Source organism: Anopheles gambiae, chromosome 3 (assembly GCF_943734735.2).
Source record: "Anopheles gambiae chromosome 3, idAnoGambNW_F1_1, whole genome shotgun sequence".
NCBI classification, from domain to species: Eukaryota; Metazoa; Arthropoda; class Insecta; order Diptera; family Culicidae; genus Anopheles; species Anopheles gambiae.
This window is the reverse complement of record NC_064602.1, coordinates 34,632,299-34,644,252: the sequence shown is the minus strand read 5'-3', so window position 1 is coordinate 34,644,252 and position 11,954 is coordinate 34,632,299. Positions and strand designations below refer to the sequence as shown.

Here is an 11,954-nt window from a genome sequence, read left to right as displayed (position 1 = left end):
ATGCGCGATTTTGATAAACGCTCTTTTCAAAATTTGACAGTTCTTCGAGCGAATTGTACTGATTTTACACATTAAATGTCAAATGCAAAGTAAAATCCCTTTTTATCGAATTTTTAAAACCATTTTAAAAGGTACAAAATTACAATCTTCAGTTGAATTCAAATCGAATAACCCAAAATCGACCAAGCCCCGTTTATATATGAAAAAATCGTTAAATGAAACACAAAACAACATAATGGCGTCTTATATTGGCTATAAATGCTTTGCTTGCTTACTTACCTTGCACTCTCCACGTGTTCTATAAGCACGTGTGCAGACGAAAAGAACATTCTAGATTGGGTTGTCGAGTTCGAATTCGAATGACATGACCACAGACCTGTCCGCTTCGTCCTTTGATCATTTGTGTTATCCCTTTTTTCTCATTCATTCAACATTCTTCGACAACGCCGACTTCAACATGAAAGGACTTCCACGTTCACAGTTACTTTATTGTTCAGTTTTTCTATCTGTTTAAAATGAGTTCAGTACACGCGCTTAGTGTGTATGTATATTATTGGTACACGAGAGAGAGAGAGAGAGACAGAAAAGGGGGAAAACACATTGTAAATAAAATATCAAGTACCGCCGTGTCTCTGTAAAGTTTAAGTAGACTGATTAGCTTCATGATTTGACCTAAACATACACACATGTTTACGCACACATACACACGCACGCATCTAAACCTGTACGCTAAGTAGCTTTAACAAGATTCCTTCGCTCCCCACACGCGATATCAAAGAGTTCTTAGTAAAAAAAGGCACATTTATAGAAATCTATTCCTGTTAACAGTTGCCCCACCGTTCGTTGGGAAAGCACATGTGTGATGGATTGGTTTTTGTGTGCGAAGCTACTCGCAGTGTGACATTCGGTGGACACCCCCCGAATTCGTACTGAGATGGAAAGAAGTCTTGAGGAGAGGCCCCCGCTGGATCGGTTCCGCTTCCACAGGCCCAACACAGCAAGCAGCTCTTTCCGGTCATGTTCATATACTCGCATTCGTTACGATTGCACCATTTTCATTAAAACATGAAAATCGTTCTCTCCTCTCTTGACGACCGTTAGTGACGCACGCACGCCACACTGCACCACGCCCTTCTTCACATAAGCACACACACACACACAATTACGCTTTTTGTACATTTTAAAAATTAAGTCAAACCCCCTGAATCAATCAGATACTTCGCTTCCGTTCCTCTGTCTTGTACCCTCTAAAAGAGGTCCTACACCTTCTTTTCCTGTGTGGTCGTGGTTTTTTTTCTTCTGAGTGTGTGTCGTACATGATGATGTTTCCCCCCAATTTGCTTCTACTACCAAAAACAGAAAAAAGCTGGATTAAAAACCACTTTCTCCGCTGATCTATTTCCTACTCATTGCTCTACACACCTATTAACGCTGTACTTGGCTACAAAATACTAAAAAAACAGCATTTGCACGCTCTCGGCACGCGAGGCACAGCATTTCCGGGTGATTCGATAGATGCGGGGGGGGGGGGGGGTTGCTTTTAAAACAATAAGTTATTAAATGCTACGACAAATCTCCTCTCTGTATCCCTCTATCGCTCTTCCTCCTTTAATGTGTCTTCTTTTACTACGGAACACGCGCACGCACACGCGTAAACGTACGACATTCGGGTTTTTTTTCACAAAAAAATCCTCTGCCGTTTTTGCTGAGGGGAGTTAAGAGCAGCGGCTAACTGTTTGGCTTCTTTTAAAATAGAGAATCTTACTGCTTTTGCTGCCGCTGCCGCTTCGTTTGACCTCTCTCTAATCGGCCAAATATAGCACCAGCACCGCCGCCACCATCCCCACCGTTTGCTGCTGACGTATGTAAGAGAAAACGGACACACCCACACGCAAACACACGGCGGCCACGGTTGTGTGCCGTGTCGCTGTTTACTTGACCGCGGCGGCCTGATTGCGCAGCGGCACGCCTTCCTCCGTTTCAACGTTACCGTCGCCCTTCTCCGGCGGATTGTTCCAGGCTTGCAGCTCACCCGTACCCATCAGCACGTACGCAGAGGAACCCGTAATGTACACCACGGCCAGAATCCAGAACACAATCTGCCATTGGCCGTAGGTTTGCTGATGAGAGGAAGAGAACAATGAAACAGATTTTAAGCAACTTTTGTGCTCCACTTTCGCAACTTCCGTTTGCTGTATGAGTGACTTACATTGTCGTTGGTAAGCACACCAACCATGTACGCCGACACGAAGCCACCGAACGAGGAGAGCGTGTTGGCCATACCGAAGATGGTGCCGGAGAAGTTGGGCGCAATGTCCAGCCCGTTGCCGAGATAGCCGGCCGTGACGGCACCATTAAGGAAGAGGGACAGCGTGAAGATACCGACCGCCCAGGAGCGGTTCTCTCCCATGTACACTTGAATAATCATCAAGAAGCCGGGAGTCATCACAGCTGAGGTGAAAAAACAAGAAGGAAAAGGATTGTTTTAATAACTGAGAGCCCAGAGGACATTGTCCACTCCTTCTCCCTACTTACCGAAGGCGGTGAAAATCTTTCTCGTCGCAGTCGTCGACAGTTTACCCGATTTTCTCAAATAATCAGCTAAATGCGATGAAATCACAGCCATGGCGTACTTGCCAAAGTAAGGCAAAGACGAGAGCAACCCGTTCTGAGAAAGGAAAAGAAAGAGACGATGAAGTAGTAATCCCCGTACCCCGTTGCCAGCTTAATCCAACCGCACTTACCTCCTTAATGTTGAAATGCAGAATGTACTTCATGTAGGTGGGCAGCTGGTTGACCACGGTGAAGAACCCAAACACGGACGCACCGTGCGTCAGAATGATGGCCCACACCGGCGGCGAGGTTAGGATCGACTTCCACGGCACGTACGAGGGCTTCTTCTTCTTGCCGGCCGCATTGATGGCGGTTTCGATTTCCGTACGCTCCTCGGGCGTGATGCGCGGATGGGAGGCGGGCGTTTCAAACACCACCAGGAACCACACGACCGACCACAGCAGCCCGAGCCCGCCGGTGAAGTAGAACACGCTCTGCCACCCGACCGTCGCAATCAGGAACCCACAGATCGGCATCGTAATGGCGGCACCGAGCGACGAAGCCATCATGTTGGCGATGAACTTGGACCGGTCCATCGGTGGAATCCACACCGCCGTCAGCGGATGTATGGCCGGCCAGGAGGCGCCCAGGAAGAACCCGAGCACGGCACGCAGAATCACCACCGCAATGTAGTGCGTGTTGGAGGCGAGCGGCGTCAGCAGGGTCAGCAGGCTGGAAAACAGCATGCTGTAGCCGAACACGCGCCGTCCACCGACGATTTCCGCCAGCCGACCACCGGGCAGCTCCGTCAGCACGTAGCCCCAGAAGAAGCTGCCAAGCATCAGGTTCTGCTGGCGGGCGTCCCACTCGAACTTGTCCGCCTCATCGATCACGGACGCTTCGGTCGTGGTGTCGGTGAGGTTGAGGGCGTCGGTCGTGCTGTTATCGTCACCGGTCACCGTGCTGACGAGCGTTTTCGTCATCGCCACGATCGCGATCGTAAAGTTTACGCGCAGCGCATAGTTCAGCATGAAGCCGAAGATCACCATAATGTTCAGCACTTGCCGGCATGTTATCCATCCTGCAAAGGAGCGAAAATTGTTTTTTAGATACAGTTTAAAACCACAGCGTTAGATAAGCAACAACAACAGACATGGCGTTCTCACGCGTAATACAATACGCAACGGGGAGGGGGCTCGACACATCAAAATGACATCAAACCACAAAAGAGTGCATACAATGAGGGGGGGGGGGCATGCTTTCCCACTATTGTTTCGTGTCACCCTTCCGGCCACAATTCATTTGCAATCGAGCACGCATATATCACCACCTCACTTCGGTATTACGGTCGTTTCGTTCGTCGTTAGGTTAATTTATACGCCACATGGCTCTATCGGTTTGCTTCTGCTGCTGCTGTTGCCGTTGACGTTTTCACATGAAGGCCACACGACATCCACATGCTACAGCTGCGCCACACCACTCCCCTAGACCAATTTTCGACCCACAACACCACGGCAACGTGGAGCATATCTACTAGCAGCCTGTTGCGCGTCGCAGTCGCTTCTTTTGCTATCTTTCATCAACGAATGCGAATTCGGATGGCCCCCGACCAGTTCGTTCGTTAGCACAGCGACCCTCATCCTCCTCCTCCTGCTCCAGCCAATACATATAAATTACGCATTGAAGCTACAAATCAACCCGACCGGGACCGGGGGAGGGTTGGTTTGCGATTGACGACGCTGGCGTAGTCACATAAAGTGAACAAGAAAAACATACGTCCAGAAATGGAAAACTATCTCATATGCTTGTGTGTCCGTCTCCTTATCATAGCGCAAAACCATAAACACATCAATCAATACTGATGGTGGTGGTTGTTGGTTGCGCGTTGTTATTTGTGGAATGGCATGGGCCACTGAGATGTTGATTTCGCAAAAGCACGAGGAGCATGGCAGCTCCCCACCACAAACACACACGCGTGCTTATGTTGATTACTATCCCTGCTGCCCGCTGCTAGCCGGGAACCTGCCCGTTTCATCCTCCACTAGAGAGAGAGATGATCCCTTTTTTGACCTCTCGGGTGGGCCCATCAAAAGGCGCGTATACTCTATCAACAACTATTTTTCCGATTCGCAATTACAATTAGCTCAATGATCGGTCGGTGGTGACTACCTCTCGGTAGTTGGAAGGGACCGTACTTTAACCTTATAACGCGAGTGCGACGTACGCAAACACTTGCGTCTAACGGGTGAACGTCGTCATCATCACCATCGACAGCTCCAGCTCCAGGGGGAGAGCCAAGCCCCCAAACGGGCCGACGGGCTATGTGTTTGTGGTCGTGTTTTTGCAACGTGCTACAGCATGGGACCGTATCTATCACTCGCATGCGGTGCACGAGGCAGCAATCTAACAGCAAATTACTGATACCAAGTAAAAGACCAGGAACCGTCGCAGATGTACTGAAAAAAAAACACCCCATTACTCATCCCAAAACCTCTGTGTTATCAATTCCAGCCCGCTCATAACGCATGGCAACGCCGACGATGTCTTATCAATTGGTGCTAATGCCATTCTTGCCAAGGTAAGAAATCGGTAATGTTTCTATGTAGTATACAGAGTTTTCCAGGAGTTCTCATAGCTGTGGGACACCTTTTTCTACTCTTTCGTACGTGAAATGAATTTAATGTAATGGTAATTGGACTCTATAGCAGCCTTGTTGGAAAAAATCTAATAGGAATTTTCAAGGAGCCTGTTCAAACAAGGAACCATAGAATCCAATTGCCATCATATGACGTTCAATTCCAATAGGAATGAGTCAAGGAAGTGTTAGACAACTATGAGAACGACTGGAAAACCCTGTAAATGGTCTCACAGTTGGCAATTTTAAGGCATAACAACTTTCTCTGAATATCCTCTGACTCAACAGAGCTAAACTTAAACAGCTAAACCTTAATTTAACGCTAATTAGTGCATCCAACATCTCATCTTTACTAATTCCTTGTGTACAGAAAGGTGACACCGTCGACCGGAGCTGGGCAGTTCCAACTCCGAGCTGGGAATACTGCGCCTTAAACCACAATTCATCCTCAATTCACACCCATACCGTCCCATACATCCGCTGGTGGGTTACTCTGATTAAACTTGCCACGATGACACGATGATCACGAACCGATTAAAGCCGATCCACATCTCCCTCTCCTCCCTTTTCTTATCGTGCACCTGTACCGACGCACGTGAAGAAGCGGCTGGGAGCCGGGGAAAAGATACCGGCACTTGATGACGTCTCTCCAACATTTGCGCCATTTGTGGCCGCGATTGCGCGCGGTGGTGTTCACGCGGTGGTACCGCCAAAAATGATTGACGGTGGAAAAAATAGCTCTCCACACCCATATCCCCGAATGTCACCATCGCGCCATCATGCGCGCGTAACGTTCTATATGTCGTTATCAGTGTGACCTCGAAGCTCGGGTCCTTTAGCTCGCAGGCCCAGTGTTAAGCGCTTTTTACGCACAACCGGGTGCTGCTGTTGTTTATTTCCCTCCCCGGTCTGTTCTATTTTAACCTAAAAGTATACGCAAAACAGTAACGTTGTCACATTGTTTTTTGTGGGTCCGTCCGTCCCGCCCATGGTACACAGCGGCAGCGTGAGAGGGGGCACAAGATTTGCAAAAATAGCTCCAATATGTCCAAGGACGACGCGATGGCGCGGTCAGTGGTTTTGTGTCTTTGAAGCGTTCAAATGGGACATAAACCCCCGCATGGGCCAAGCGGGCCCGTGTTATGTCACGTGTGCGTTCTAATCTGCCCCTGAATGGTGATCCCAGGTAAAGCGGATCTTCTCTTTCTGAGCATTGTTTGCCTTTCTATTTAGCAAACAGTCTAATTTTGAAAGAAAACGTTTTGTTCAAGTTCCTCAAGCTCCAAGGTTGGGATACACTTTTGACCTTCTTGGCCGGGGTGTTGTTGTGCTTGCTTTACGGAACCACAAATGTACCCAATCGCAGCGGCGTTGTTTTGGCTAATGATTGATACGAGAACGGCGAATGCAATTTCCGCTCCGTAACGGAAACTTCGAACGCTTTGCACATGTGTTCCCAGAGCACGCCGCTCCCTACCAATAGAGCGGCTATAGGCCACGAAAAGAGAGCCATATTTATTATTCCGAAACAAAGTCACCCACCGATAACCCTGGGCCGCGGGTAGAGAGGTCTCACACTCGCCTGATCTTAGGTACGAATGTATTTTGTAGTTAAACGCGCCAGATGGTTACTGTCCGTGTGCACCGAACGCAACGAAAGCTCCCTCCTCACCCCAAAGTTCATACTTCTGATTAGCCGAGAGGGGTTGTACATTCTTTGGAGGATGACCACCAAACATCAACAGTGTTGTTTAATTTGCTTCGACCGTTTGACTGAAAACAAGACGTTAACGGCTTTTTGATCTTCCAAATTTGGCCCGCTTCTTTCCCTCTCCCGAAATGTGTTCCAAATGCGGGCTTACCCCCTTTTGAAGGGAGTGGGAATACGGGTTTTTTTTAATTCAATTAATACCCCACTCGAATGCTCTCGAAAGCTGAAGCGCTCGCTTTGGAGCTCGCTTGCTTTATTGGTGTCATACGCGTTCAATTAATTGTAACAAACAATACGGTCGGTCGGTCGTTCGGTCGCGGCTCGGGTAGTCGGGAGGCTCGACATTCCAGAACAAAAATGCATCCCCCCCTTTACACACACACATTTAGACAGACGGGGGAGACACACAACTATTCCATGCACTAAAGAAACAATCTATTTCGATTGACCCATTCATAAGTGTGGGGAGGGCCCCTACCACTTAATTGTTTTACAGCCCCATATAGCGTCCATGAGAGCGCGGGGCAGCAAATAACGACGCGCTTGCTATGGCAACCTAGCAATCTGGAACGTTCTCTGCTTGGGGCGGCTTCTTCGATGTGCCAGGCTTAGGAAAAGAAAGTCTTCAAATGCATCCAGCCGGTGTGTGTGTGTGTATGTAGGGGTCGGTGGGGGTGAATAATTTATTCCACGGCCCACGGAACAGGGTGGCTTTGTATAAATGGAGCCTAACGCCGACGTATTGCGATCCTCGATGTAAAACGAACAAGCCCGCTTACCTGCTATGCCGGTCGACATCTTTCACCCGGGGTGGACTGAGGAGTGCGTGCGCGTGCGGCGGTGGGCAAGAGTTCACAGGCCACTGAGAGACCGGAGTTTGAGGTGACGGAGTAAACTAGAAAGAAAGGAAATGAAAGGAAAGTGTGTTAGACAGAGCGCCGAATTTAGCATACCACACGGTCAGCAATTGCGCATTGTTGGGAAATGCATGCAACCAGCAGCAGTTACGTTACCGGCGACGCCATGCACGCCACCACACACGTGTCATAAAAACGGAACCGTGGCCCTTTTTTGTAAACATGTCTGCTAGACTTCACTAACTGTGACACAGGGAGTGCCTTTTGAAGAACACAGAGAGCCACCGTTTGGAGGAGGGGGAGAATGTTAAGCAAATCTCTGTCAAATTAACACTTCTACCTTCGGCAGCCTACTGCGTTAATTGCCAACGCACCCTCCTCTTCTCTCTAGAGCAAATATTGACGTAAGCAGGTTGGAGTAGGTATGAATTGTTTCGTTTTTTGTTTCGTGCGTCGTCGTCGTAACCGTTTCGTTTGAAGAAGATCGATGAAGCATAAAAAATTGTACTGTTTCCATTAGTTGGCCAAGCTACAAGACAGCTGCGCCAGCATTTTAAACCATCCCATGCGTGTGTGTGTGAGTATTTTGTTATTTCGCTTTGCTTTCCGGTTCCAAGAAACAAACGATCAAATCGATTCTAAACCGGCCCCCCTCGCCGAAGGCCAATAAAGACGCCTGGCGGCACGAGATCAGCGAAACTGAAGAAGAAGGAGAATCAGTCCGGCTTCTCTGATTCATCTCGTGCTGTATAATTTATACAGCGAAGAACGTGCTAACCGCCAAACTGCGCCATAAAAAGGCACTTTAAATTTGGCGGCAACACGGGCGTAGGCTGGGCCTGATTTTAATACAAGATGGCACTGGGGGACTTTGCTGACAAACGGGTTTACGGTTCAGGACCTCAGGAGCCCGATGCAGAACCACTTCTTCTTCAAGGTCAGCGTCATCGCAGTGGTGCGTAAGAGAGAACGCGGGACGCGCTTAGTAGGCGCAAAAGCTGTGGCTAATCAAGTGCATTTTAAAAGAAGCTTGGCAACGGCCAGAAAAGACTGCCTTCAACCGGTTACAGGTGATGATGATGATGATGATGTGGTGGTAGTTGTGCCGGTATTTCCCAGGCGCCATGTATGTCCTTGGCTATCCTGTTGTGTCACCTTGTGCCCGCTCGCTCGCTGTTACGTGGCTTGGCAATGGCACTTTTTTACGATCGCGCGCAAAAAAACAGGTCGGACACGTTGTTTTCTGCCACCGAAACCTGACCCTCATCCGCATCCCTCTCGTGGTAAGGCGAGAAGTTGGGCTCTCGCGTCATGAAGCCCTTTCGAAATCGCAAGAACAGCGACGCGAAGCGCAAGACGGCCGCGTGTGTATCTTCGCGCAGTTCAACGGACGCCTGCCTACGCCCCGCGAGACGGGGTGTAGGGTGGCCGAGTCTGCTGCATACGTGTCAATGGCGTGTGTATGGTCGAAGCACACAACCACACAAGCGTTTTATGTTTAGCAGCCGCACGTTCATCATCGTCACGATTGTTTGCGGTGTCGGGCGGTGGTTGTGTGTCTCGCCCCGCTTGATATCTCTTCGTTGGTGGTGTGTACGGGGTTGGCCACAGGGTAGTGTGTACAGAAGGCTTTCGCACACCGTGTCTGTGTCTCTTGCGCGCCTATATTTAGCCATACCTCGTTGTACACACCCGCCGATTAAAAGCCTTCAGGCACATATTTACATGCCACCCTCACCGGACCATCGCAGCGGTCCCTCTCTCTTCTTGTGCCGGGTGTCTCTCCTTCTAGATCGCCTGCTAGATTTTATCATTTTTATTATAATTGGCACTGGAATGCTTTATCTCCCGGTGTTAGGTTTTCCATCATCATCATCATTCCGGCCCGGTTAGTCTGGCTACTAGATCTAACTGGATTCTTCATCGGGAACTGGTTTTAGACCGCGGACGGGGGAATGCTTGTTTGTTTGCGGCGCTTGGCCCTTGTTCTCGGATAACGCGCGACGCCACAGTACCAGCACCGTGGGCTAGGTTAGGTTCTGGTCCCCTCGATCTGGAGACGCGTTGTTTACGTCACACCGTCTCTGCAGGAGGATATAATGACGGTACGGCCACCAACACCACCAAGAAGCTTCTTTGCCCGCTAGAATGCAATTTCGAAATGGGTTTCATCGTTCATACACACACACACACACACACACACACATACAGATACACAGCGATACGCACAAAGAAGCCCTAATACCGAAAGCGAAGCATTTGTGTGCCGCCAGCTGTTTTTCGCCGGCTCTGGTGCGCCCCGCCTTTCTTCCTGCAGCTGCACACTCCCTGTCCTCCCATTTCCCCTACGTTTCATTATTCATCACTTTCTTCTTCACTGTGCGTTTTAAAAGCGCAACCTTCACTTCACGGTTCGCGACCTCTTTTTCACACAACCCGAAAGTGCCGGGACGAGGGACAGAAATATCTCACACAGTTCGGTGGCGGCGTCGTGTATGCGTGTTCAATCGCTTTTTCATTGCAATTGTTCGCAAACTTCTGTACCGAGCGATACGCCTTCTAATTACCAATTACTACGAAAATGGGGTTTGGGTGAATTATTCAAGAAAGACACACACAGCGGCCGCGTTCGATCGCAGCACACCCCGGGTGTGTGAGTGTCTCTCTCTCTCTCTCTCGGTGTTGTCAACGTGAAATGCGCGATCGCGCCGCGTAGTCAAGTGCACACAATTTCCCACAGAGAGCAGCCATGGCAACCGAAGGGTTTACATTTCTCTTCGCTCAAAAACTGACGTTTAGCAAACGTTACTTTTTACAGAAATGCTGCGGCTTTCACTTGCAGTTGAACTTTATTCAGAACTTACCGGGGAACAAAACAGTGGACCGGAGACACACACCAAGCCGAACCGTTCGGCACGAGAGCGAAAATGGAACAGACAACGCACACCGACCGACGGACGCTCGAGACCGCAGCATATTTCTGGCCGTCTCCGGCTTTGCTCGACTGCTCCGCGTACGTCATGGTTCAAATTCGTGTACCAACACACTCTCGTGCCCGGCCCGCCTGTACGCACATCAATTCACGAGTACTGTATCCGCTACAGGGCAGACCGTAAAAACTATCACTCCGGGATTGGTTTAAGTTTAAATTTTTAATAATAGTGAGATTTTTTCGCTCATTGATTCAAGTTATATTGAAAAAACGTTTTATTCGGGACTTAAATTTGTTAATTTTTTGTGAATATATTTTTTAAAAACGCATACGCATTAAAGGGAGAATTTTTTTTGGCACATCACTGTTCCGTCTGTTTCATGCTGCAGAAAAATGTATGTAGGTGTGTGCTGCGTAAGAGCCAATACTTACCCCCACCCGGCTGCAAAGAAAAAGAAGCGAAAAAAAGCATGCTTTCCCTCCCTGCAACCCCGTCCTCACCCGCATCGAACAATTCGTACGACATCGTCACGACAAAAGCATGTGAGATGACGGAAAGCACGTGATTGTTTCACCAAATTTCCGTTGCGTGTAAATCACGGCAAGTTGAGCCCCTTGGCACGCTGGCGCTAAAACGTGTGGAGGTTGTGCAATTCAGCGGCCCCTTTTTGGACCCAGACACGCGCGACCGTGTGCGCCAGATTGAGCTCTTCCTCTCTTGCCTTGATTCTCTAGCACCGCTTCCCGCAATCCCGATCGATGGCGCAGATCGTGATATTCATTTTTAGAAGACCAATGAATGGAAGTGTAGTTGTTACGGCGAGCGCGCCCGCACACATGTCTCATTTTCGGTTGCACGCGATGTATGCGGGGTTAGGGGTTGAGATAAATTTAAAGCACGCTCAATCCACAGCCCGACAAGCGATTCGGAGGTTGAATTTCGGTTTTGTGGCCATTATCTGAATTTATGGTGCGATAAGTACGCGCGAGCGCGCTCGCTCGCACACAGATCCGTCATGCCGTGCCAAAGCACGGCTTACTGCGCGCGGCGATATCCGCTGTGCCGTCGAAGCGTTGCTGGCAAGTTCAAGGTCATGGAAAAACTAAATCCATTGCACCGGTATCATCGTGGCATTTGGCCGTTCCATTGCAATGGTGGTGGTGGAGGTGAGCGAACTCGAGGTCCGAGTGCGAGGGAGAATTTCAAGAAAATCTAGAACAATGTACCCTTGTCGTTTGTCTTACACGTAGAGTGAGTAAGCAAAC

At 49.1% G+C, this 11,954-nt stretch overlaps 1 protein-coding gene across 2 annotated transcripts; it reads right to left on the bottom strand.

The window, feature by feature from the left end:
* Positions 1-451: 451 nt before the first annotated feature.
* On the bottom strand, positions 452-10,796 carry LOC1271412 (sialin). Of its 2 annotated transcripts, none has more exons than XM_061655686.1 (6): positions 10,621-10,796; positions 7,679-7,794; positions 2,745-3,634; positions 2,536-2,668; positions 2,210-2,451; positions 452-2,120 (listed from the first exon to the last, which is right to left on the bottom strand). In XM_061655686.1, exons 2-6 carry the CDS (start codon positions 7,695-7,697, stop codon positions 1,932-1,934), a joined length of 1,473 nt encoding a protein of 490 aa, XP_061511670.1. In that variant the 5' UTR covers positions 7,698-7,794; positions 10,621-10,796; the 3' UTR covers positions 452-1,931. The 2 variants fall into 2 exon arrangements, with proteins under 2 accessions (XP_061511670.1, XP_061511671.1); XM_061655687.1 differs by lacking the exon at positions 10,621-10,796 and adding an exon at positions 10,324-10,444.
* Positions 10,797-11,954: the final 1,158 nt, after the last annotated feature.

Coding starts and splice junctions, on each gene's coding strand:
- LOC1271412 (XM_061655686.1), bottom strand. Junction 2,669..2,744: donor TGCATTTCAACATTAAGGAG/GTAAGTGCGGTT, acceptor TTCCTTTCTCAG/AACGGGTTGCTCTCGTCTTT. Junction 2,121..2,209: donor GTGTGCTTACCAACGACAAT/GTAAGTCACTCA, acceptor TCCTCTCATCAG/CAAACCTACGGCCAATGGCA.